Consider the following 26927-nt stretch of genomic DNA (forward strand, 5'->3'; position numbering starts at 1 on the left):
TGTCCTTTCTGTTCCAAATCACAGCAATGGCGGAGAAAACATAAAAGATGGAAATTAAATATATAATAACAGGCAAAAAATAAGGTAAACTATTCCCTCGACCAGAAACAAAAGACACAGAACTGAAGCTGGAAGGTCCTGAACTTGGCAGAGGAGAGGGATGGGAGGCAAATCCAGGTGGGGAACAGTCACTGGAGGGGACACCCCACCAGCGGACGGGCTGCAGACTCACCGTGGGCCCCTACGCGCAAATGGGGACTGGGGACAGGTGCCCTAACAAGCTAATACACCACGTGTATCTTGAAAAGTCCCAACAACCTTTAAAACAGGCGTGATCATCCCTGTAAGAGGCCATGCGATGGCCCCACAGATGTCAACATGCTGGTGCCCGTAACCTGGGCATATGTGACCCTACCTGGCAAACAGGGTCTGCAGGCGTGATTGGGTTCAGGGTCTGGTGATGGGACATCACCCTGGATGATCCAGGTGGGCCCCACGTGGTCTCAAAGGTCCTCAGAAAAGGAGGCAGGAGGATTGCTGTCAGAGAAGATATGAAACAAAAGCAGGTGGTGGTGGTGGCGGGGGTGGGGGGGCACCTGGGTGGCTCAGTCAGCGAAGAAGGCAGGTGGCACACAGAGAGATCTGAAGGGGCTCCACTGCAGGCGGTGAAGACGAGGAAGGGGCCGCAAGCCGAGGAAGGCAGGTGCCCCTAGAAGCTGAATTCTCCCTTAGACCTTCCAGAAGGAACCCAGCCCTGTGGACACTTTGCTTTCAGGACTGCTGCCTTCCAGAACTTCCAGATAATACATTTGCATTGTTTAAGCAATTGAGCTTGCAGAGATTTGTTTCAGCAGCAGTAGGAAGCTGCTACAACTCCCACTTTGCAGCTGGGGTAACCGAGGCTCGTCTGCTCAGAGACAGGTGGCCCCTCGGAAGGCACTGTCTTCCGCAGGAGACGTCCTGTCCTTGTGGCCGTGCCCAGTCTGCAGGGGCGGTGACCAGCGCCAAAGAAGCCTGTGCCGCTGCTCTGGGGCCTGTCAGGCCTCACACGGGAAGGACCAGATGCCATGCGGCATTTCTCCGGGCCCGAGATCCTGACTCAGGCCACACTCCCAGTCCCTCCACCACTGCCAGGCTGATGCACTGGAAAAAAAAGAAAAAAGAAAGAAAAAAAAAAGCCAGCATTTTGCAGAACTTTTGCTCCATTATCGGATGTTGGGGGCCAGCCCCTGAGAGCTCTCCTCAGCACTCCTCCTTCCAATTGAGGTAGGTGATGTCAGCTTTGGGAACAGCGTGTGCTGGAAAGAAATATCCTTTTAGAGGGACATGTCTGAGCCAGAGCAGTCAGGAAAAAGTGGGTCAGCACTTGGCTTCCTTTTTTTCTTTTTTCTTTTTCTTTTCTTTTTTTTTAAAAACAAGTACACTCATACATAACCAGAGATTTATTTGGGCACAAAGCCAAGTACGCTGGTCCTTTTCAGGGCCTCGCCGTCCTGCCCACGTTCCAGCCAGAGAGGCGGCTCCGGAGAGTGTGGCTGGCAGCCCAGGACTGAGCAGCAGCTCCGGGGCCACGTGCATTCTCCGTCGCTGCTGTAATGAGCTGCCCGAGGGCCCACCGTGGAGGCTGAGCGACAGGAATCTATGATCCTAGGGCCGCGGAAAGGGGGGTACAGCGGGCCGGGGGAAGGGCCGTCTGCAGAGTTCAGTCCCTGCGGGTTTAGGGCTGAGCCCGTATCCCCACTGGCTGCCCGCCGGCCCGGTCGCTCCAGAGCCAGAAATCCGTGGGTGGTCCCCCCCCCGCACCACCAGGCCCTCTCTGAACCCTCTTGCCTTCCTCGTCCTCTTTTGGGGGCTGCCTGCTGCGGGCCCGCCTGGACCATCCCAGGCAACCGCCCCAACCCGAGGTGGGAGCTTTATCACAGCTGCAAAGTCGCTTTGGCCCTGCGAGGTAGCAGGTCTGCAGATTCCGGGCTTGGGGCACACACGGCTTGGGGGCACCGTTCAGCCCACCCTGGGGAGGAAGCAAACCTACTCCAGCCCCAAGCAGAGGAGCAGGCTCGGGGACGAGATGCAGCTGGCATTTAGGGAATGTGTGATGGGCTGTATGTGTGTACGCCCGGCCCTCACCACGGCCCGCGTGGACATGTCACCCTCCACTTGACGCTCCGGGAGACGCGGGCTCAGAGAAGGGAAGCGAAGTGTCCACGGACACAGTCCTGGCGAGAGGTGTGTCCGACTTCAAAGGCCGGAGAGGCCAGCGTGAGCCCACAGTTGGCTAACAGTGTGATCGGGACCACGCACTCACCCCAGAGCCTGCAGTGGGGCTGGTGCCTGGCATCCTGTCACCACTGTCTCAGGGCCAGCGCCCAGCCAGGCTCCACATGTGCCACCTCCACGCTCCATTCTGTCCCTTTTCCTGGGACACTCCCTCCCCCCCGGCCGGAGCACAGCTCCCATGGGACCCGGGTCACCTGCCCAGTGCACCTGTCACGGCGGGCGTGCCCTGGCTGGGTGCAGCCCTGCCTCTGCTGCCAGCCTGCTGCTCGGTCAACCCAGCGCAGGCCTGAAATGCGAGTGGCTCTTAGGCTGAAACCACTTTAGGAACTGACGTCTTCCACCCAAGGTCCTGATTGTACACACTTGGCCTTGCTGTGGGTGGTGGAGTGGGGCACCCAGGGCAGGCCTGGCACCGAGTCATGAGCTGGAGCCGGGGTGCTGGGAGGTGGGCAGGGATCCGCAGTGGCCACCAGCTTCCCGCACTGGGACTTCTCACGTGGGCTGCGCCACTCTGCTGTGGGGCGTTGTCCCTCCCCAACTGTTTCCAGGTCTACACAAGAGGAGGCTAATACAGCCCCTCGTAGCCGACAGCAGGGCTTGGCGCACAGTGATGCCCACACAAGGGTCAGCTGTGGCTGTTAGTATTCTTTTACACATTTATGAAAAGATTTATTTTTATCTGAGGGGCGGGCAGTGCAAGTGCGGGGAGGGGCAGAGGGAGAGAGAATCTCAAGCAGACTGAGTGTGAAGCCCCATGCAGGGGGTCAATCGCATGACCCTGAGATCATGACCTGAGCCGAAGTCACGTCCTCAGAGCCCTCAGAGAGCCCAGCAGGGGCTGCACATAGCAGGCATGCTCGATACTGCTGCTGCCTGAATCGCCCACATGCTGGCGGAGGCCGACTCTGCATCACCACGCGCACTTTGACGAAGCCACTCTCCCCTCCTTCATCCACTCGGTAAGTGATTCCCGGGGACCTGCCACCCTTTGGGGCCTGCGTGGGGCCCTGCCCTCAGGCCTAGGGCTTGCCCCCTCCCCTGGGTACTCAGTCAACTCTGATGCCCTGGGGGCCAGTGCATCAGGGCGTCTTAACACAGGCTCATGGAGAGGCCAGAAGGGTCAGCCAAAGAGGCCTCAGGATGTCACGGTGGGTAAAGAAAAGGGAGGGTGTGAGAGGAGAAGACACAGCGGGAGCACCTTTCCTTCCAGGCTAATTGGAATAAGACTTGTTCCTCTGGCAGGAGAGACTTTAAATAGTATACAGTTTGCTCAGGGCTTCTGGAAGGAGACTCCTGGCTGCAAGGAACAGAAAAACCCATCAACTGGCTTTGACAATCAGGACATTGATTACATCACACTAGAAGTCAGGAGGAGGTCAGTTATTTCAGGGGCTCATCACTGTCATCAAAGGCCCCAGGACTTGCCATCTTAGTGCTTGGCTTCCCTCTGTGTGTCCACTGTGCCTCATCACTCCAAGATGGTTGCAGCAGCTTCAGGGATTCCACCCTCCTATATCAAACCCAGAGGCAGGAAAAAGGAGTTGTTTAGTCTCACACTCCTTTTTTTAAAAAATTGAGGTATCACTCACATAATTAAAACCATTTTAAATTTTTTTTTTTTTTTTTAATTTTTATTTATTTATGATAGTCACAGAGAGAGAGAGAGAGAGGCAGAGACATAGGCAGAGGGAGAAGCAGGCTCCATGCACCGGGAGCCTGATGTGGGATTCGATCCCGGGTCTCCAGGATCGCGCTCTGGGCCAAAGGCAGGCGCCAAACCGCTGCGCCACCCAGGGATCCCAATTAAAACCATTTTAAATACAGTTGAGTAGCGCTTAGTTTGTAACCATTTCTAAGTGTAGAGCTCCGTGGCTTTCAGCACATTCACGTTGTTGTGCCACCATCACCACCATCCATCCCCAGAGCTCTTTTCATCTTGCAAAACTGAAACTCTGTACCCATTAAACACAAACTCCCCAAACCTCCCGCCCCTTAGCCCCTGGCAAACACCATTCTACTTCCTGTCTTTACGATTCTGATGACTCTACGTCCCACTTGCACTTGCACAGCCCCCGTGATGACACTAGGCACACCGGATAATATTGGATAATCTCCCTATGTTAACGTCAGTTGATTAACAACCTGATTTAATCTGCAACCTTAATTCTCCTTTGCCACACATCCTAACATATTCATAGATTTTTGGGGTCAGGTCAGGAACATCTGTGGTGCCCATAACTCAGCCTACACATGGTGGGGGGAAGAGCCAGCCGGCCTGTTGTGTGGACACCTGGGAGCACCCCCAGACATTCATTCATTCATTCATTCATTCATTTATTTATTTATTTATTTGGATTTATTTATTAGGATTTATTTATTTATTTTTGATAGAGAGAGAGAGAGAGAGAGAGAGAGAGAGGCAGAGACACAGGCAGAGGGAGAAGCAGGCTCCATGCCGGGAGCCCGACACGGGACCCGATCCTGGGACTCCAGGATCGCGCCCCGGGCCAAAGGCAGGCGCCAAACCGCTGAGCCACCCAGGGATCCCACCCCCAGATATTTAGATAATTGTACATACTCCTAGAGCAGCAGGGGCTGCTGGTCCAGGTGAATTTACGCTTTTTTTTTTTTTTTCACTCCTGACATAAATCTGCTGTAGTCGATATCTTCAACATAGATTCAGGAGAGAACACTCAAAAAAGTATATTTCCACGGAAAATTCATTACAAAGCCAGAGCTCTGTGTTCTTCTGTCTGGATGACCAGGGATTTCTCATTAAAAGGCACATTGTCAATCTCATAGGATGGGAGAAGATGGTTTCTGAGAGCAGCGCTGGTTCGATCAATTTAATGCACTCAGAGAAAAATGTTCTCTGGCCTCGTGCCCATGGCATTTCCCCTGACTGGTGATTGAAAGAAATTTTTTCATCAACTTTAAAGGCTTATTTTTCTGATCTCTATTTGGCTCCCTTGAAATAAACTATGGATGAGCCTTAAATCCCTTCCCTAAGAGCACTAGATCTTGACTAAGTGAGCTGCTCCCGTTCTCTGAGCATCTGCTGAACACCTACTATGTGTCAGGCCCTATGCCAGGCTGACGAACCAGCAACAGTCACTGCTTTCCGGAACGTGAGGCTGGCCTTGGACTTGCAGAAGACACTGGGGAAGAGGGATAAAATTCCATCATAAGCTACTGGGTTTTCAGAGCACTTTTCCGTTCCTTGGACATGGGCATGGTTATGCTTATGTGCCTTCAGATAGAGAATATCCAGTGTACACCTGTGGAAGGGATCATAAGTGTTGTCTTTTTTTTTTTAAGATTTTATTTATTTATTCATGATAGACAGAGAGAGAGAGAGAGAGAGAGAGGCAGAGACACAGGCAGAGGGAGAAGCAGGCTCCATGCCAGGAGCCCCATGCGGGACTCGATCCTGGGACCCCAGGATCGAGCCCTGGACCAAAGGCAGGCACCAAACCACTGAGCCACCCAGGGATCCCCACATAGTGTTGTCTTTTAAACATGACATGGGCCTGGGACAGTGAAGGAACCTGAGGACGTGGGATAGCTAAGAAGTGAATACACTGGGGGCTCCTGGATGGCTCAACTGGTTGAGTGTCTGCCTTTGGCTCAGGTCATGGTCCCAGGGTCCTGGGATCAAGCCACATATTGGGCTCTGGGCTTGGCAGGAAGCCTGCTTCTCCCTCTCCCTCTGCCTGCTCCTCCCCCTGCTTGTATTCTCTCTGTGTCAAATAAATAAATAAAATCTTAAAAAGAAAAAGTCAATACATTGATTGGAAAGGGTTGACATGTTAGCCATATTTTTTAAAGATTTATTTATTTGAGAGAGAGAGAACATGAGCAAAGAGAGGCAAAGGGAGAGAGGATCCCAAGCAGACTCTGTGCTGAGGGCAGAGCCCGATGAGGGGCTCTGACTCATGACACCGAGTTCACGACCTGAGCCGAAACCAAGAGTCCATTGCTTACCCGACTACAGCACCCAGGCACCCTGCTATATATTTATTTAATATATTTCAAGAAATTTAAATATGAGGGAAAGAAAAAATATATTCCATACTCACACTCCTGTAACACACGGGCACTAATTAAATGTATTTCCTTCTACTGGGTTATAAACAAGGAGCAATCACTAAAAAGAGCAAGAGAAATGCTTTACTATCAAGCAAAAATGCAAGATGCCAAATTGGGCAAAGAACAAAAAGGAACGTACACACTGAATGTGCACGTGGTAAGCGCCAGGAGGGAGCTCACAAACGTGACCTCTGGACGAGTGGAGGAATATGGAAAGTCTTCATTTGCAAAGCTCCCAGTACTGGCAGCGCCGTGGCTGCAGCTCCAGCTCGGAGAGGAGGAGGGACTCAGCCATGCAGCCACTGGAGCTCAGGTAAAACAGAACAAAGTTCATAAGGGTATGAAGCAAAGGTGCACAAGGAGTCCAGAAGACTCGACCTCATAGGAAGAAGCCAGTCTCCAGAGCTGGCCAGCCCTGAATCCGAATTTTATCTCTGCTTCTTTTCTTTCTTTCTTTCCTTCTTTTCTGCTTTCCTTCTTTCCTCTTTCCTTCCTTAAGATTTTATTTATTTATTCATAAGAGACACACACAGAGAGAGGCAGAGACACAGGCAGAGGGAGAAACAGACTCCCTGCAGGAAACCTGATGTGGGACTCAAACCCAGGACCCTGAGATCACACCTTGAGCCAAAGGCAGATGCTCAACCACTGAGCCACCCAGGTGCCCCATTTCTTTCTTTTTTAAAAAAGATGTATTTACTTATGAGAGAGAGAGAGAGAGGGAGAGCACCTGCACAAGCAGGAGGGGCAGAAGCAGAGGGAGGGAGAGTCCCAAGCAGACTCCCTGCTGAGCACAGAGCGAGATGTGGAGCTCGATCCCAGAACCCTGAGATCATGACCTGAGCCAAAAACAAGAGTCCAATGCTCAACCGACTAAGCCATCCAGGTGCCCCTTTCTTTTGTTCTTTTTTTTTTTTTTTTAAGTAGGCTCCACACCCAATGTGGGGCTTGAACTCGTGACCCTGAGATCAAGGGTCACATGCTCTATGCCTGAGCTCGCCAGGCGCCCCTCTACCTCTGCTTTACTACCTGCCTCTGGTGAGCCCATCTCACCACCTGCAGGTGGGCACGGGAGGCCAATGAGACGGCCACTGGCAGGAGTAGCACCGTGCTGGGTAGAGCAGCAGCAGCTGAGCACTAACTAAGCGCTAGGCACCAGGGTGGGAGGTGGGGGGGGGCTCCCCCACGGTCTCTACCTTATTCTCATTTCACAGGGGAGGCAGTGGGGAGCCAATGAAACTAAGGAATGTTCCAAGGTATTGGCATCACAGGAGGGACCGCAGGACAGCTGAGAGGTCAGGAGGACCCACACATCACTGTTTCACAAAAGGACTTGAGTCCTGGCTTCTCACCACAAAAGCACATTTGTTTCTCTTTGCTGCGTGATACAGTTGATACTCGTTTTCTGTGGCCGTTGCTAGAGTCGCTGCACTTATTAACACACGCTGAGCCATTGCTCCTGGGGACACGGGTGATGTCTGCAAACCCTGATCACATTGTCGTCAACTGAACAGTAAACAACTTTGTTTCATGTGTGTTTCTGTTTAAAGGCACTTCGATACCTGCTGTTGATTCCCTGAGAGTCCTTGATGCGGAACCCACCCGGGAACTTGAGAGAGCCGTGAGAAACCATTTCCCAAAAGCCTTCCCAGACTTTATCTGGCCCAAGTTCCCAGGTGACGGGGTTGCAAGGCCGCCCGCCACGCCCACGGTGACAGAGCCTGACTCCCAGCTCGCAGGAGCATCCTTCACGCCGCGGCGGGTCAGGAACGTCGTCTTCGGACTTGATGAAATTTTCATTCCTGACGTTAATGGTGTCTTTCTCTCCGCCCCGCTCCCCAATCTAACCAGACCAAATACAGGAGGCCGTGGAGGGCAGGCAGCAGGCATCTGGGGACACATAGGCCTCCTCCTGTGCTTGTGTCTTACTTACAACCACTACACAATATCCCGTCAGGGCCACGCCACCCTCACTTAACCAAATGCCTATCCTTCGAGCATTGAGCTGTTCCTACCTCTATTGCTATAAGCAATAGTTCTGAACATCTTTGTGCATAATTTTCCTTCCAAATTCTAGATGATTTCCTTTGAGACATTTCCAGAGGCATAGTTCCTGGATCAAAGGCAAAAGCCTTTTAAGGTCTTAGATACATATGCCAAACGGTCTCCTGAGACGTCGGTGTGCAGCCCTGCATGAGCCCAGCCAAACTAGCCAGTGCGGGGCGAATGCTTGGTCTTTTTTTTTTTTTTTTTTTTAAGATTTTATTTATTTATTCTTGAGAGACAGAGACACAGGCAGAGGGAGAAGCAGGCTCCATGCAGGGAGCCTGACGTGGGACTCAATCCCGGGACCCCAGGATCACAGCCTGGGCCGAAGGTGGTGCTAAACCACTGAGCCACCCAGGCTGCCCCAAATGCTTGGTCTTGAATCCTTCGTTAATCAAACTCACTGGAAGTCACACAAGAGCTTCAGATGGACAGAAGCTCCCACCAGGGTGACCACGCTGAGCTGACATGATTCCATGCCAAAGTGAGGTGTGTGCTGTTTTCACAGCCTTCTAGCTCCAGAGCAGGGACGCGAGGTTCTTTTGTACCATTCTGGAAGATGGAGAAACTGGATGACACAGGTTCTGGGAACCAAGATGGCCTCACCTCCCTCCATGCAGGTGACCCTGCCATCTCTGCTCCTGTGTCGGGGTTTCCTAAATGCACTCCCTGTGTTGGCTGTAGTTATGTGAACATTTACTTGTTGCTTAAAATTAAGGTAAAAGAATCCCTGGAGAGACCTGTTTACAAAAAAAAAAAAAAAAAAAAAAAAACTAAACGCAAGAATTCCTCCAATAGCTAAATATCCTGTCACAAAGAATGCAAACTTAACTTGTATGCATTCTGGGCAAACTGATCTAGACCTGCACCGTATCTGGAATCTGGGTGGACGTGGGCCGGGGTTTTCCTCTTACTCATCTCTTACTAGGGGTGCTGGCTCACTCCCAGCTGTAGATCCCCCGTCTGCAAAATGACTTAGGACAAGCACTCAAATAGCTCCTTCTTTCTTCTTAGATGAGAAAGGGTAGAGATGGTCGGTTCATGATAGGGGAACATCATTTGTCACCCAAGCCAGGACACTTTAGAGGGAACTGGGCATTTGTTAACAATTACTCTGGTTCAAATGGTGCAAACCCAGGACACACAGTAGACAGCTGCTTTCTCACAGTGCAGAATGGATGGACATTTATCCATTGCATGTTCTGTGCCAGGTGCTGGGCGGGTGCCTTTTTGCTGGCTCCTCATGCCAGCCACCTCGTAGCTGCTGTTCTTCCTTTATGGCCGGCAAGGGAGTGCCCAGAGAGCCAAAGAATGTGCCTGACGCCACACAGACCAGCGAATCCCAGCTGGGTAATAATGAAACCGGGCACCCAAATGAGCCACAGCGACACAGAGTGCTCCTGGATGTCACTGGTGAGGTTAGTGACGGTAGGGCTGGCCAAGGCTGGGAGGACCAGGAGTTGCCTGAGAATCCCGAGTTGAGAGTCATCCAGACCCAGGAGCCGTTCTGAGAGTGAGTGCTTTGCAAACATCTCCAGCCTGGGCTGAGTTCAGTTCCCAGGAGTGGAGGCTGGTGTGCATGTGTATGTGTGTGAAGTGCAAGCACGATACAATCCTCAGTGGAGGAGAACCTCAGCACTGAGAAGGGTGGCAACCCCGGCAACCCTCCACCTTCAGGCTCTCGGGAGGGATGGATCACAGAGCTCCCACCTTCCAAGCCACTCCGGCTTCCCCGCCTGCCATTAACCCAGACCTCACCAAGGGCCAGGTTCTGATTAGAAACACAAAAAGGGATTCACTGCAATGGGCACCAGCAGGGAAAGACAACAGGGGTGTTAGTGACTAGGAGACATGGAGTAGGCCTGGAGAGGAATCTGGCCACGTGGCCCCACATGAACACCTTCCTCCACCCCACCAGGGGAGGCCTGATTCCCGCCAGTTCTTTCTTTCTTTTTTTTTTTTTTTAAGATTTTATTTATTTATTCATGAGATACACACACACACACACACACACACACACACACACGCAGAGATACAGGCAGAGGGAGAAGCAGGCTCCATGCAGGGAGCCCAACGACGACGTGGGACTTAATCCTGGGTCTTCAGGATCACGCCCTGGGCTGAAGGCAGCGCTAAACCGCTGAGCCACCCAGGCTGTCACCCCCCCCCCCCCAGTTATTTCTAAACCTAATCATTGATGGGTGGAATTAAGCTTTTTATGGTTTGTGAATCAAGAGCTAAATTCTGTAAGTCGGAAGGCATGGACCCGCGGGGACAGTGGTACAGGTCCTACACCAGAGCTGGGCCCTGCACCCCTTCCCATCCTTTCCCTCACCTCCCCACATCAGGAATCCGGGTCCTGGCTTCTCCCTTTTTGCAGCCGCAGCCGCAGCTGTGATTGGAGCCTGCCATTCTCTCCAAAGCTGTCCCTCCGATGGCATCACGTGGCACGATCCCCAGGTTGATCACTGACAGAGCTTATTTTGCCTGTTCCTCCGCGTAGGCTGTTCACAATAGCCTAGAACCCTTCCCTCTCCACGTGGCTGTGAACTCCTGCTTGTCCTTGAGGCCAGCCCTATAAGAGGATCCTGGCCACAGTGTGTGGCGGGCACCCCAGGGCGTCATTGCCTGCACCACATCTCTCACCCCAGTGGTTCCAGAAGAGCAAGGACAGTACTTCTCTTTCCTTTAAATCAACTTCATCATGATTTAACCTCATACAACGGGAGGCACCCATTCGAGGCGTACAGTTTAATGGGCTGCGACAACACACACACCCTCGTAAGCAAGCATCACGGGGAGGACCCAGAGCATTCCCCCGCAGCTCCATCCCCACCCCTGCAAGCAACCAAGGGTCTGCTCCCCGTTACTCTTTTGCCTGACCTCCGATTTCACATGAACAGAGTCACATGAACACAGTCCCGTACTGTCCCATGTCTGGCTTTTATTTAGCACGATGCGTTTGAGACTCCTCCAGGTTGCTGTATGGACAGTGTTTTGTCGCTCAGTCCATCGCACGGATGTGCGGTAATTTGGTTACCAGTCCATCTGTGCGTGGGCTTTTGGGTTGTTACCATTTTTGGCCACTACGAAGAAAGCTGAACACTCAGGGACAATCTTCTGCGTGGACATAAGCATTTGCTTCTTTGGCTAAGTTATCGGGAGCGGAGCTGCTGGATCGCACAGAAGAATGTGTTTAACAGCTTAAGAACGGCCAACCTGTTCTCCCAAGTGTTGGTGCCACACAAGTTTGCCACCAGTTGTATGTGCAGGCTGCGTCACTGCACGCTTTGTGTAACACGGAGGCCACTCCACCATGCCTCATGCAGAGCCTGCACCCCCAGTTCCCCACCAGGGCTGCCCACTGGAGGGCTCATCTGCCGAGAAGAAATGCAGGAGCGTGCACCCTTAGCTCTTGTCATTTTGTTGTTATTCCACTTCCACTTCCCTGGGTGTTTTTGAAATCTTTTGTTATTTATTTATTTGATAGACAGGGACAGAGAGACAGAGACAGGCACAGCAAGAGAGAGAGAGAGAGAGAGAAAGAGAGAGAGAGACCGAGCATGAGCGGGAAGGAGAGAAGCAGACTCCCCGCTGAGCAGGGAGCCTGACTTGGGGCTCCATCCCAGGACCCCGGGATCATGATGAGTTGAAGGCAGAGGCCTAACCAACTGAGCCACCCAGGCGCCCCGGAATCTTTTGTTATTTTTAATAATTACACAAATAATATATGGCCAGGGTGCAGAAATAAGAACATTAATGAAAACCCAGTTTTTAGATTACCCCTACTTCCTATCCAGAGATCCAGGTTTCAGGCTCCCTACTGGGCAGTGTGTAAACAAAGATGAATAAAACACATTCCCATCTTCAGGCTGCCAGGGCTCCAGCTGTATAGTCAAGGATGGGGGAGGGGGACAGCTGGAGGAGAGCAGGTACACAGGGGAGGCAGTAAGGGACATCTGCAGGGTCCAGATGAGGTGTGAGGAAGGGACATGGGGGCCTGGTGAAGAGCCGGTGGGCTGGGTGAGGGGCTGGGAGTTCCCAACCCCTAAGGTTAATGAGAATGGCACCCGGATGACCCACTGCCCACTCCAATGTCAGGTGGCTCACTGCTTCTGTCTGGGATGCACGCAGTCATGAAAGACTCTGGGCTCACTGTGGTTTTTTCCACACTGGAAAATGATGATCTCCCCAGGAGCTAATGGCCACCTGCAATGCCTCCTCTCTCTGGCCTCAAGTGTGGCTTAACCTGCTGGGCAGGCTCCTCGGACCTCCTCCTCCAACTACTCTTCTTCCTCAGCCACACTATTGGTCTCAGGGCTCCATCCATCTGGTGCTGACAGGCACGTGTCTCTCCTCAACCCCTGCACCCCATGCCTAAGTGTCCGTGGTGTAGCCGACCTTTCTTCCACCTGCTGGTCTCGCAGCCGTCTTGGACTTCCCATGCCCTCAAAGGAACCCTTGACACCCCTTCTCCATTCTTCTCATCCCAGAAATGGACACCACCATTTCCTCCAACCTGGATTCCTCACCCAGCTCCAACCTGTCACTAAATGCTGTTACCTTCACTATCCAACCCCTCTCCAAATCCCTCCAGATAGGAGGCCCTATATCCAATGCCACCTAGACATTCAGAAGCACCATCATATCTTGCCTGAACTGCCTCCTAGCTGATCTCCTGCTTCCATGCTTACCATACCCCAAGTTAAAATCATATTGGCCAACATTTAAAAAAAAATATTTTATTTATTTATTTGACACAGAGAGAGAACGCATGCACAAGCAGGAAAGGGGCAGAGAGAGAGGGAGAAGCAGGCTCCCGAAGGAGCAGGGAGCCGTATGTGGGGCTCTATCCCGTGACCTGGGATCCTGACCTGAGGCCAAGGCAGAGACTTAACTGACTGAGTCACCCAGGCACCCTGGCCAACAATATTTTTTGCAGAAATAGAAAAATGCATCCTTTAGGATTCATATGGAATCTCAAGGGACTCTGAGTAGTCAATACAGTCCATAAAAAGAACAAAGTTGGAGATCCAGCTCTTCATTTCAACACTGAGTACAAAGCTGCAGTAATCCCTACAATGTGGCACCGGCACAGATAGACATGGGGACCAATGGAATAGAACAGAGCCCAGAAATAAACCCTTGCGTGTATGGTCAAGTGATTTTCCACCAGGGTGCCAAGACCCCTCGGCGGTGATGAGAAAGTCTTTTATAGATTCAGAGTAGAATGGCGGGTGCCCGGCTGGGAGCAGGGAGTCGGTGTTTCAAAGGTAGAGAGTCTCAGTTTGGGAAGATGAAACAGTTCTGGAAAGGGGTGGATGATGCCCAGTGTGAATGCACTTAACGCCACTGAGACCTGAATTTAATAAATGGCTTCAACGGTAAATTCTACGTTGTGGTATTTTGCCACGACAGAAAAGTATTTTTTTTTTTTTAAATCATGCATCAGGGAATCCCTGGGTGGCTCAGTGGTTTAGCGCCTGCCTTTGGCCCAGGGTGTGATCCTGGAGTCCTGGGATCGAGTCCCTGCATGGAGCCTGCTTCTCCCTCTGCCTGTGTCTCTGCCTCTCTCTCTCCTCTATGTCTTTCATGAATAAATAAATAAAGTCTTAAAAAATAAAATAAAGTAAAATCATGCATCAGCTCTTGTCGTTTTCATGCTGAGAACTCTCCGGTGACTTCCCACTATCCCATCCTGGGCGAGTGGGCTCTATGCAGCCTGGGTCCCAGCAACTCCCCCGCCCCGGCCAGGACGGTCCCCTCATCCCCTCTCCGCTGCCCCACATGGTGATCCGTGACAGCACGACAAGCTGCCGCCTGTTGGCAGCCATCACGTTGGTGGGCTCTGGTTTGCCCCTCATTATCCCTGTGTTCAAGCCATTATCTGTAATGACAGCCTGGCATAATTATATTTTTACAATTTGTATAATTATGCTCTACCGAGTGAAATGATCATTATTATCATTATCAAATATTTATTAAGCACTTCTAGCCGCTCAAAGCTAATAAGAGGTGCCCTCAGCTCTTAAAGATCTTTCCTAATTCTATTTCAAATTCATTTCAGCTGAGGTTATTCTTCCTTCTTGGGAAAGAATCAAAGAACTTCCTCTTTTTTTTTTTTTTTTTTGCCTGGGGCTTTTTATCCACGCCCTCGTGTTAGCTTCTCGGTGAGGCTGGGGAGCAGACACCATGATCCTCATTCCCCAGACGAGGAAACCGAGAATTGGGAGGAGCCAGGAATAGCGGAGGTGAGACTCGGCCAGAAGTCAGAAAGAGAACAGAGCTGTAACCGCTCCTTGTAGGCGGTGTCACTTGGCTTATTAGGATGGCTCCTTCCTGTCCCCACCCACCACCTATTTACACTGTACATGCCAGGCACCGTGCTAGGCTAGTGGGAAGAACATACGAGCAAACCGATTGCTCTGAAACAATGTCCGTCCGAAGTCAGGGAGGGGCCCAGCTGGTGGTGGAGGCGGGTGAAACAGGTGATGAGGGAGGGAAGCGGGGCCTGTGACAAACCCGTGGGCAGGACTCCTATCAAGGCTGCTGATCTTGCCATGAAGCCACCTGTGATCAGTGTTGTCTCACCTTCCCACTCTTTAGATTTCTAGGTGAAATCTCCAAAACATCAAATGTTGGCAACTTTGACAGATACTGGTTATTGTCTAACCTAACAACCACTCCCTGCCTTAAAACTCACCTTCCACCTCCTTTAATTTTTCAGTAGGGGTGACTTACTGTTTGATTGCAGGAGCAAGCCCCAGGGAATGAGTCTTAATTGGTTCAAAGCAGTCCTACTCGTCCAGTTTGGCCAGCGATTGCTCTCAGGGTGAGCTAATGACCCAATTCTGCCCCAGGAGAATTAAGGGAAAGACTGTTGGGGAGATGACCCCCCCACCTCCTCAGTAAAAAAGACAAAGCCTTGAGCCTTAATGAACAAAGAGCTTGTGGCCTACTGCCCTTTTCCCTCGTTCCCGTCTAATGCAGTCACGAGCTCTGAAATAGCAGCAGCCATTCTGGAACCATGAGCCAACAAGCACAGGCCTAAAACCGACATGCCGAGAAAGACCAAGCATAAAGAAAGCTCTGGTGTCCTTGAGGACTTCCTTGCTGCGTCAGCTCCAGATGTAGCCACGAGCACTTTGTACAGAAGTCCCACCCAGGGGGCACTGGGTGTCACCAGAGGAGGGTAGCTGGAAGGGGAGCAACCAGCGTGTCCCACTGAGGGACACATCCTGCCACTGGTTTGTTAAGGGCCCCCTGCACGGAAGGCGCCCTTTGCTGAGCACTCGCAGGGCTATGCGTCCCCTCACAGCTCTTCCAACCTGTGGTTCACCTACGATCCCCTTCCCCAGACTTTCCTGTCAAGCCCCCAGTCTCCTTCTGCCCATGTTCCTGGGCCACCAGTCAGGCTGTGAGCCACCATCCCCGAGCTGGTGTAGAGCACGTACCTCTGGCTTTCTCTCCATCTGGGCTAGTGAGCCACGGGGAAAACTTCTCTTCACCTCCACCTCTCAGGCATGCTTGAGTGCAGGCTCTGCCGCAGGATACTCATGTGGTCTGTTAACATGGTCTCTTTCTCCTCTTCTGCCCACAGAGAACCCCTGAGACCATAGGTGTGGGGAGTGGGCCAAGACGCGATGCAGAGGAGGTGCTGTGGGAGTCCGAGCCACCTGCTCAGGTGACTTCCTCATGCTCTTGGGTCCTGCTCGAGGCTGATATACATCAAGCTCCCCTGTACAGTGGAGTGTGGCATGTGGATCACATCACATCGAGCTCAGGTCACATGCTCATTTTGGGTCTCATAATCTGGCATTCGGCCTCTACCAGCGTCCAGTGTCCAACCTGAAGCTATTGCTCAAATAGAGAGTAGTTGCTTGTAAATGATGTAGTTTTGCTACAACGGCCTTGCGAGTCTGTGCTGTGCCGGTACCGGGGCTTGCCGGACACCCTCCCCTTGACCTGCAGGGTTAGCTGGTGAACGGGTCAGAGCAGCACACTCGGCCTAGAAGTCAGAGGACCACCAGTGCAGGATGTGCCAAATCTTACCCTAATTTAGCTAAGTAAACCCTCAGGTCATCCCGAGCTGCCGGTGGAAGTGGGTGGAACAGGTGATGAACAGGTGATGAGGGAGGGAGACGGTGCTAACACACTGAATCCACCATCCCTGCTAAATCAGCTCTATTGAAACATTCAACCCAACCCAACATAATGCTCTGTCCACTTGGACTGATGCCTTTAGAATCCACTCCCCCTGCACTCTCGGTCTGTGCTGATACAAATGCATGAATAACCCCCAGTTCTTCTACTGTGCGAACACCCCCTAAATCTGACTTCACAGCTGTTCCCCTGGAGCATGCTGGGAGCAGACTGCAATTATGGAGTGCAGCTCACGAGGGGCCCGTCTTGAGAAGACTTACCACCCCTAGCCAGGTAAGCAACTTGAATAAGCTCATTAGTAGGACCTCAAGCTGGGAAAGAGTAGTCCCTGCAGGCAGGGGGCTATTTCCACCGACAAAGAGGTTCAGAGGGACGAGGGTTAAAGGTCCACTTGTATCCTCCCAACTGCCTCTAATTCTCAGGACCCTGCTCTTCCCCATCAACAGCCTAACTACACGGAAAACATCAGCTGAAGCTGTGAATTCAATTTGTGTAGTAATTATGCATCAGAAAGAATCAAAGGTGGTTCTGATCTTTAGCCCTATCAGCCCTGAGGCTACAAAAGATAAGGAGTCTTAGGACCGCCACAGGAGCTGGTCCTCTGATCAGGCTCGTGCTGAGAGTTATAAGTTTAAAGCTTTCTTGTTTTCTTTCTGGACACTCTCTGACGCAATCCGAAGCCAGCCCGTCCCACGAGACTCCGTTCCTACCACGATGGTCACTGGCGGCCATGAGCCTCCATCTAGGCAACGACAGGCGACAGGTGAAGGAAGTGTGTTGTCAGGGCATGCTGCCGGTGGGGTCATCTCCAGGCACCAGCACCACCAATTCAGATGATTAGCCCTAGATTCCCATTGTCCTTGGGTGGTTGGTTTCCTAGGACCGTAGGTTTCAATGTTCAATTAGGAAAGCAGAAACTTCTTCAGGTATTTCAAACAGGGATTTAATGCCAAGAAGGTACTTGGAGGGTGACAAAGGAGTTGCAGGTGTGAGGAAGGTGCTCCAGAATAGCAGGGGAAGGAGGTGCTGGCTGGAGACCCGGGACCTGAACCACCCCTGGCTCACAGCCCAGACTCCCCAGAGAATTCCCAGGGGTGCCAATGCTGAGCAGCCCCCCAGGGTGAAGTGTGTGGATGTTGACGGTGGTTGCTTGCAGGCCCCAGCCTGCCACTGGCGTTGCTCTACAAGCAGGACAGTTTCCTTCCTCCCTCCCGCCCCCTCCCCATCTCTCACCCCGTGTCGCCCACTAGCGGAACCTAACCAGAAGACGGCCGGTGGGGGCCTCTGGGAAGTGTAGGCAACTGCCTTCTAGCGCCCTGGGATGCAGACCCAGGCGGCAGCACCAGCAGCAAGAATGAGCCTGTGCCGAGGCATCAGAAATGAGGGGCATTGGGGAGCCTGGCTGGCTCAGTCGGTGGTGCGTGTGACTCCTGATCTAGGGGTCATGAGTTCAAGCCCCACACTGGGTGTAGAGATTATTTAAAATCTTAGTTAAAAATGACATTACTTATTTTTTTTCCAAAGATTTTATTTGAGATATATAGAGAGAGGAGTGGTGGGGAGCAGCAGAGGGAGAAGTAGGCCCAAGAGCATGGAGCCCCATGTCGGGCTCCATCCCAGAACCCTGAGGTCATGACCTGAGCCGAAGGCAGACGCTTTACCGACTGGGCCACCCAGGTGTCCCCCAAAAGATCTTCAAAAACGGAAAAGAAACGAGGGGCAGGACTCTTGAGATGCTGTGAAGAGAAGTGGGCTCATCACGGGTAACACCACTAGCAACAGAATGACGCACAGGTGCACGGTGCTCCTACAGCAGGGAAGGTCCCCAGGATTAGAAGATTCCTTCATTCTCCTCCTGTCTTAAGTCTGAAGCTTGTTTCTTATTTTAAAAATGGTGAGCACTTTCCCCCTTTTCTGAAGCCCTTTGGCCCTTTCCTTACTTCTCGACACGATGAGGGACTGTGGACACCTGCCAGTCTCGTAGGCTGAGCTTCCCGCCCCAGCTCCTCCTTGAACTCTTCGGCCTCCCTTCACTCTCCGGACTCCTTCCTCTTCTGTTTCTCTCGTCTTACCCCACCCTGCTTTCTGGCCTGTGGAAAGTGAAAGGCGAACCTTACAAAAAAACAGTAACAAGCCGGAGAAACACAACGTCTGAAAACTTGAAAATGCGCCAGCTGTCCAGCCTGTCCCTTGTGTGGGCCAGAGGCCCCCTGGGGGGTGGTGTCTGCCCAGCAGCTCCTCGCTCATCCTGGGGATGCCAAGGGCGCTCCCACCTACAGAGGGAAGGAGCTCCTGTGACCAGGAGCTGAACCCCGAGGCTGAAGCAGCACCTCCTGCCCCCGCACTGCACAGGGCAGGGCCGCACTGGCCCATCGCTTGGCAACAGGCCGGCCTCTGCGTGGGGTCCGCTCTTCCTGCCACTCTGATGGGCTCCCAGCGCGCTCAGAATGGAAGCCACGGTCCTTACCTGCCGGCCTGAGCACGTCCCACTCCGTGACCACATCGCCTGCATTCCCTGCCTCACTCCCGAAGCTCCGACCACCGTGGCCTTTCAGTTCCTCCACCTGCCCGAGCACCTTCCTCCCCTGGGCTCCTTCCCACAGCTGTCCCCGAGGACGAGCATCCTACCCCAGCCCTTCGCATGCTGGGCTGTTCCCCTCTGCAGGCCGGGGCTGCAGGATCACTTCTCAGAGAGGTTACCTACCGCTCTCATGGTCTTCTTCAGAGCACTTCCCACAGGAGACGGTCCTATCCTCCTGTGGCCCTTGTACTTGAACGTCAGCTCCGAGAGCAGGGACCAGAGCCGCCTGGCTCCCCGGCTGTCCCTGTGCCCAGCAGTGCCTGGCACGTATTTGGGCCATGACCGCAGGTGACAGTGCTGAAGGGAACGCTGTCCTCGCATTCTTGGCCTTCACCTTTTTTTTTTAAGATTTTATTTATTCATGAGAAACACAGAGAGTGAGGCAGAGACACAGGCAGAGGGAGAAGCAGGCTCCCTGCAGGGAGCCCAGTGTGTGACTCGACCCCAGGACTCTGGGATCAGGCTCTGAGCCAAAGGCAGACACTCAACCGCTGAGCCACCCAGGCGTCCCTAGGCTTCACCTTGTAATGACATAGCACGCACCAAGTGCTAAAATCACTAGGTCATTATGGCTGAAGGCAGAGGGAAAACTTTCTAAATACTGCAAATGTCAGTAAGCCGGGTCATCTGTGACCTCTGGTCTTAGGGTCCCCTCCTCAGGAAGAACAAAGAGCAGTAAATTTCAAAACGTATGAGACTTGCACAAACATGCTATACAAGTGTACATTTTATATTTTGTAATCACTACCCAGGTGAGGGACAGAATCTGAATCAGAAAGCTGGGCAGCCCAGGTGGCTCAGTGGTTTAGCGCCGCCTTTGGCCCAGGCTGTGATCCCTGGGTCCCTGGATTGGGTCCTGTGTCGGGCTCCCTGCGTGGACTCCGCTTCTTCCTCTGCGGGTCACTCATGAATAAATAAATAAAATCTTAAAAAAAAATCAGAAAGCTTACACAATACTTTGTATTTCCCAGTCTTTTTTTAATGAATTTTTAAAGATTTTATTTACTTATTCATGAGAGACAGACGGAGGGAGGGAGGGAGGGAAGGAGAGAGAGAGCGCAGCAGAGACACAGGCAGAGGGAGAAGCAGGCTCCATGCTGGGAGCCCGACGGGGACCTGGGACTCAATCCCAGGTCTCCAGGATCATGCCCTGGGCCGAAGGTGGCACTAAACTGCTGAGCCACCCAGGTTGCCCTAATTTTTTTTTTTTTTTAAGTAGGGCAACACGCCCAACGTGAGGCTTGAGCTCACAACCCCAAGATGAAGGGTCACATGGTCTATGCCTAGGCTGGCCAGGCACCTTTTTCCATGAACTTTGAAATCCAAGTTGATTTGATCAGGGGGTGAAAAGAACTTGCCACATGAACACTGAAACCTTACGGGGTAATTTACTTTTGGAGGGTGCTTTACAGTTCACAAAGAGCTTTCTCATTCCCATCCCCTTTGCTGCTTACCACTGACTAGGAGGGAGGTAGTGGCGGGCAGAGGGTCACTGACAGGCAGGGGACTTCGATCTTTATATGCTAGGCGCTTTCACACCTCCTAACCCCAACATCGGAGTACTCCCATCTCTGTAAATGAGGAAACGGGTTCAGCACTTGCTCTGCCTGGGGTCACACTGCTGAGTGGCAGGACAGTCCTCCCACTCTACGTCTCAGCTCCATCCAGTGGAGCAGCTTCTCCTTTCAGAAGAGCCTTTTTTTTTTTTTTTTTTTTAAGATTTATTTATTTATTCATGAGAGACACAGAGAGAGGCAGACACACAGGCAGAGGGAGAAGCAGGCTCCATGCAGGGAGCCCGATTCAGGACTTGATCCCAGGACCCTCGGGTCATGCCCTGAGCCGAAGACAGATGGGCTTCACTGCTGAGCCACCGAGGTGTCCGTCAGAAGAGCTTTTGACCGGCTTCATGGACACCCAAACTCTTGGTTTTCCTTTTATTCAATGGTCAGTTCCTCCCGGCCTTCCTCCTTTGCTGGATTTTCCTTCTCTCTGCCACTTTGAAATGCTGCGGTGGGACTGTTTCACTCCATCTACACTCTTCTCCTGAATGCATTCATTCAAGGTCACCGTTTTAACTACCTAGACAATGTGTGCAGGCTGAGAGAATTAGGGCCATTCAAGTTTAACATTGGCCCAAGTACAGCCATTGTAGCTTCGGTAGCCATCTCCGGCCACTGTGACCAGGCCACTGTGACCAGGTCCTGAATCCACCTTACCCCAGCTACAGTAAAAAACACAAAGCACGGCCTTATCGGAATAAGGAAGCAAGAGCTTGTGAGACCTCTTTACTGGAGATTCTCACACATACCCCCCCTTACTGAAAAACCCCACCTTACCCCTAGAGCAGTCCATAAAAACCCAGCTGTAACACATCTTGGGGTCCAAGTCCCTGCTCCGCTGTGTTGGGTATACTTGGACCCAAGCTTGAGCTTGCTAATAAACCCTCGTGTGTTTGCATCGGTGTTGGCTCCTTGGTGGTTTCTCAGATTTGCAATCTTGGGCGCAACAAATGTTGGTTCCTAAATTCCGGTTCAAAAAATTAAAAACAAAACAAAACAAAAAATTCGGACTCCAGCTCAAATTCCAGGGTCTCATGTCCAATTTTCCGCTCAGCACCACCACTAGTGTTTGGCAATTAAAGCTTAACGTCCTCCAAACCAGACCTCTCCCCAAAGCTGCTCCTGGGGCAGTGCTCCCCATCTTGGCACGTGGCACCGCCATCCCGCCCCTCATTCCCATCCCACCGGCAGGTCGTGGTGGCTCTAACCTCGGAGGTCTCTAACCCGAGTCCTGCCCGAACCTTGGAGGTTTCTAGCGTGAATCCTCCCCACACCTCGGAGGTCTCTAACCCGAGTCCTTGCCTGAACCCCGAGGTCTCTAACCCGAGTCCTGCCTGAACCCCAGAGGTCTCTAACCCGAGACCTCCCTGAACCCCGGAGGTCTGTAACACGAATCCTCCCCACGCCCCGGAGGTCTCTAACCCGAGACCTCCCCGAACCCCGGAGGTGTCTAACCCGAGTCCTGCCCGAACCCCGGAGGTCTCTAACCCGAGTCCTTCCCAGCGCCTCACTGGGGCCTGGCAACAGCCTCCTCGCCGCGCTGCTTCCCTTCTTGCCCCCCCCACCCCCCGCGCCTCCTTCCTCTCCCCAGGGCTTCTGGGCTCACTGGGAAGAACTCCGAGATCCACAAAGCCCTGGCTGCCTCCGACTCCGTTCTCCCAGCTCACCGCCCCTTAGCCACGCCGGCATCTCCTCCCCGCCCCCCGCCCAAGTACGGCGTGATTCACTCAGGACTTGAACTCCCCGCCCCGAGCTCAAGACCTGAGCTGAGGATGCTCGGCCGCCCCGGGCACACCGCAGCTTGTCCGCGGCCTCCGCCTTCTACTCTGCCCCCCGCTCGCACCCTCCCCGCTCCGCCCCGCGCCGCTCACGGCAGCCAGAGGGATCCCGGAACTCGCCCGACAGATCCCTTCGGCCGCTTCCCACTTAGAACAAGAGCCAGCAGAGCCGAGGCTCCCTCGCAGTCCTGCTGCAGCACACCGGGCTCCCGGAGCGGCTCCAGCCCTGGGCCTGCGCCGGCGTGGACCCCGCCGCGAGGCAGCGCCTTCTCGGGGCCCCCCGCCCCGTATCTCCGCGGACCCCGCTGCGCGATCGCCGCCGAGCCCCCGGGTCCCGCACCGCGCAGGCAAGGCCGGCCCCCGGCGGGAAGCCCCGCCCCCGCCCCCCGGCGCGCGGCATCTCGGGATTTGTAGTCCGGCCCCGGAAGGGCAGGCGCCCGCCCCCGCGGCCGCGCCTCCCCGACACTACAACTCCCACGGGGCAGCGGGACGCCGCTCCCGCACCCTCCAGGCCGGCAGGCCGCCTGCCTCGCGGCGGGTTCGGCGGCCGCCGCGGGGCGGGGCGCGAAGATGGCGGACGCGGTCGCTGGCAGAGACAAGTGCGGGGAGCCGCGGCTCGTGTCACTGCCCCTGTCCCGCATCCGGGTCATCATGAAGAGCTCGCCCGAGGTGTCCAGCATCAACCAGGAGGCGCTGGTGCTCACGGCCAAGGCCACGGTGAGGCGGGCCGCGCGGGAGGACGGAGGGGCGGGGGGCCGCCCGGAACCGTCGCGCCCCCCTCCCGACCCCCCCACCCCGGCCGCGGGGCGCGCGCCCTCCGCCCCGCCCGCCGTCCCCCTCCTCCTCCTCCTCCTCGGCGCGCCTTCCGCCCACCCACTCGGCTTGCCTCGCTGCCCCGCGCAGCTCCCGCCCTCCCCCGCGCGCCCTCCGCCCCGCCCACCGCGCGCCGCTCCCGCCCTCCCCCGCGCGCCCTCCGCCCCGCCCCCCGCTCCCGTCCGCCCTCGCGCGCCTATCGCCTACCCGCTCCTCCGTCTGCGGCGCCGCGCCCGGCCCGCGCAGCTCCCGTCCTCCCTTGCGCGCCCTCCGGCCCGCCCGCCGCGCCGTTCCCGCCGTCCCCCGCGCGGGCCCCCGCGCCTTCCCGTCCCCCGCGTGCGGCCTGTGCCTTGGGTTTCGGGTTCCGGCGGCTCGGGGGCGGGGGGCGGGGCCTCCCGCGCCTCCTCAGCGCCCGTGGTACCTGCGCGCGCCCAGGTGCACCTGCCTGCATCTTAGCGCCCCGGGCCCTGTGTCGGCTGCGGTTCTGCCCGCGCGCGGTGTCCCTGGGCTCGGGCCTCCGCCGCTGGGGGCCGGGGGGCTCCGTGCTCCCGGGGTCCCGGGGATCTTCCTTCTGTTTCCCGTTAAAGGGTAGAGTTGAGTGAGCCCTAGAGGCCCAGAGCCCCCGGGCGCCTGCGCCACCCGGACATCACCCGCGCCTTCACGCCTCCTTGGGTTGAGAGCCCCGGAGGGAGAGCGTCCCCAGCAGCCTTGGCCTCGGGGTGCTCGGTGTCCCCGCCCGGCACGTCCCGCCTGCGAGGGTGAGGGCGCGGGGCGTGGGGCGCGGGGCGCGGGGCGCGGGCGGGCGGGCGCTAGGACCCCTCCCTCCCGGGCCCGGAGGGCGTTAGAGTGAGGAGCGGTGACCTCGAGGCTCCAGGCTCCGCTCAGGCGGTTGCTTTAGGGAAGGTGTTTGGGCAAATGGGGAAACGTTGTAGGGAACCGGCTGAGACGCGGTGCTCGAGGAGAAGGCCGACTGCGCTGGGTCAAGGAGGCAAGTTGGGAGTGGACCGAGCTGCAGTCCTTGCACACTTCCAACCCACGGCTGAATGCCTGGTCAGCGTTTTGCCTGCATTAGGAATCTAAAATGGCTTTAGGGCAATGCCTGCTTCCCCACCGGCTTTGACCCCCGCGGGCTTCCTGTAACTGGAGAACCCAAGATAATCTGCAGTCTGGTCACCTAAGCCTTAATGTAATTTAAAAAATTAAGTTCTGCGGTAGGTTTTTAGAGCATACCTTTCATTTTACTTTTTCGTTTTGTTTTAGGAACTCTTTGTTCAGTATCTAGCCACCTATTCCTACAGACATGGCAGCGGAAAAGAAAGGAAAGCTCTCACCTACAGTGATTTATCAAACACTGCAGAGGAATCGGAAACTTTTCAGTTTCTTGCAGGTACTCAGTCTTTGAGACATTCTGGTTAAAACATACATAGTAATTTACACCTTTTTTTTCTTTCCTTCTTTTTTTTCTCCTGTTTTCACTGAAATAGACAATTTTTTTTTTTTTTTTTTTTTTTTTTTTTTTGCTGCTTTCTCCAGGTGCCAAAGTTTACCATGACCTGGCACAGGAAGACATTTGTAGTTTTGTCAGAGTATGTTTGTAATGTGGTTCACCTAGAATGGTAACGAAGTCAGCAACCTGCACAGGGATGTTTGGCTGGGTGGCTGGGTGGCTGGGGGAGCCTGGCTGACCCACCCCTCAGACTCCTTATCACTGAAGGGAAAACTCTGGGCTGGTCTACGTGGCCCTAAGAGCAGAGAAAGTAATAGTTGTGGACAGGCTGTGGGGGCCACAGCTGTAAAGAGCTTCCATCTGCCTCCGAGGCCAGTCGGCATGTCTCAGGTAGGTGGGCAGACTTGCTCATCACCAGCACATACAGGAGCACATAATTTGCAGTCCGTGGAGTGGAAACAGGTCTTTGGCAGGAGTCAGGAGGCAATACTTGTTTCCTGCTATTTCACCCAGAAGCATGGTCGGAATTTTGTCTTGTTTTGGAAACTGTTCTAGAGTTCAAAGCAGAAACTAGCACATTTTGAAATTTGCATTGCTGTGTTCGTGGTCTGCCAAAACCAATTGCTGATGTTAGCTTTATATTTTTAAGATATATTACCAAAGAAGATTTTAGCTAGTAAATATCTGAAAATGCTTAAAGAGAAGAGGGACGAGGACGAGGAGGAAATGACAGCAATGATGGGAGTGACGGGGACGAAGCAGAATCCTAGACCAAACAGGAAGTGCTTTAGAAATCACCCTGCTGAGGACCCTCCTGGATTAGCAGCATTGCTTGGAAGTAAGCACAGCGCTGTGTGACTTTAGACTCCTCACTTCTCAGAGACTTCAAGTACATTGGATTTCTTCCTGGCTAAGATAGAGCACCTGTTGTGCCCACATCACAAATGGCCAGAAGAAAAGTGACCCAGACAGCAGCCTCTCTGAGGGGCCCGCACTGCAGTTCGGGGGCACAGAGGCACCAAGAAAGCTGCCTGTATGGTCAGGCACTGCCAGTTGATCTGCTGCAGCTGAAAGCTGTGGAGGCAGACAATTTTGCTTCACTTTTTAATTTACAGATAGATTTTGAAGAGCTTCTAAATACCAGTTGTATAAATTCATAGATGTATATCTGGAAATTAGTTCTTGTAAACAACTAGATGTAGTTTGAGCTAAATACATAGTATATGGGTAGTATGTTACATTTGAAAATTTAATGATTTGTTCAAATACTACAATTTTATTAACTGTAAAGAAATAAAATTTCTTTATTAGAAGCTGTACATAGTTTTAGTCAATGCTTTGTGGAACTAGTTTTGGAGCTCTCTATTCTAATGTCTTGCATATTATCTGAGAAGTCTGCAAAATTTAAAAATAAGCGTTTCTAATACTTTCATTCTCGGAAGAAAAAAAACTCAAGTTAATTAAATCAAATACGAAAAGAAATATAATCTCTGTATAAACATATTTCTCTTAAAAACATTTTATTTTTTTATTTTATTTATATTTTCTTAAAAAACATTTTAAAACATGTTGTATATTGAAAATCTCTCAGGGCGCCTGGGTGGCTCAGTCAGTTGAGCATCTGCCTTTGGCTCAGGTTATGATTTCAGGGTCCTGGGATCAAGTCCCACATTGAGCTCCCTGCTCAGCAGGGATCTGCTTTTCCCTCTGCCTCTGCTCCTTCTCAAGTAAATAAATAAAACTTAAAAGAAAATGTCTTATTTTACTGTTCCTTTCTTTATACTCAAATTGTTTTTATTCTTCACAGAGAAAACTACAAGCCCTATTTTTTTTTCCCCCACATAGGGTAAATTTTTGGCTCTTGTTTTTTTAGTCTCTCTCTCTTTTTTTAAAAAGTTGAATTAGGGCAGCCTGGGTGGCTCAGCGGTTTAGGTCGCCTTTGGCCCAGGGTGTGATCCTGGAGACCGGAGATCAAGTCCCACTTTGGGCTCCCTGCGTGGAGCCTGCTTCTTCCTCGGCCTGTGTCACTGCCTCTCTCTCTGTATGTCTCTCTCATGAATAATTAAATAAAATCTTAAAAAAGTTGAATTAATTTTACATCCAATAAATCATCCTTTAATAGCCAATCTTTTATGTAAATATCAATATATGGGACAGTTCCCCATCACCCC

At 53.0% G+C, this 26927-nt stretch overlaps 1 protein-coding gene and 2 long non-coding RNA genes across 3 annotated transcripts; 2 read left to right on the forward strand and 1 right to left on the reverse strand.

Annotated features, from left to right (window-relative positions):
• Positions 1 to 626: 626 nt before the first annotated feature.
• LOC112662421 (uncharacterized) lies at positions 627 to 10412 on the forward strand. Its single transcript, XR_003138513.3, has 4 exons — positions 627 to 1266; positions 3092 to 3236; positions 6416 to 6679; positions 7917 to 10412. It is a non-coding gene; the product is annotated as an uncharacterized LOC112662421 (long non-coding RNA).
• Positions 10413 to 18082: 7670 nt separating this feature from the next.
• LOC125752376 (uncharacterized) lies at positions 18083 to 22200 on the reverse strand. The gene is made up of 2 exons (XR_007401761.1): positions 19280 to 22200; positions 18083 to 18665 (listed from the first exon to the last, which is right to left on the reverse strand). It is a non-coding gene; the product is annotated as an uncharacterized LOC125752376 (long non-coding RNA).
• Positions 22201 to 22940: 740 nt separating this feature from the next.
• On the forward strand, positions 22941 to 26509 carry CHRAC1 (chromatin accessibility complex subunit 1). Its single transcript, XM_025450842.3, is given in 4 exon segments — positions 22941 to 23213; positions 24570 to 24696; positions 25406 to 25479; positions 25482 to 26509. Coding segments are annotated over 4 exon segments (393 nt in total). The 5' UTR covers positions 22941 to 23066; the 3' UTR covers positions 25527 to 26509.
• The last annotated feature ends 418 nt before the right edge of the window (positions 26510 to 26927 follow it).

Source organism: Canis lupus, chromosome 13, assembly GCF_003254725.2.
Source record: "Canis lupus dingo isolate Sandy chromosome 13, ASM325472v2, whole genome shotgun sequence".
NCBI lineage: Eukaryota > Metazoa > Chordata > Mammalia > Carnivora > Canidae > Canis > Canis lupus.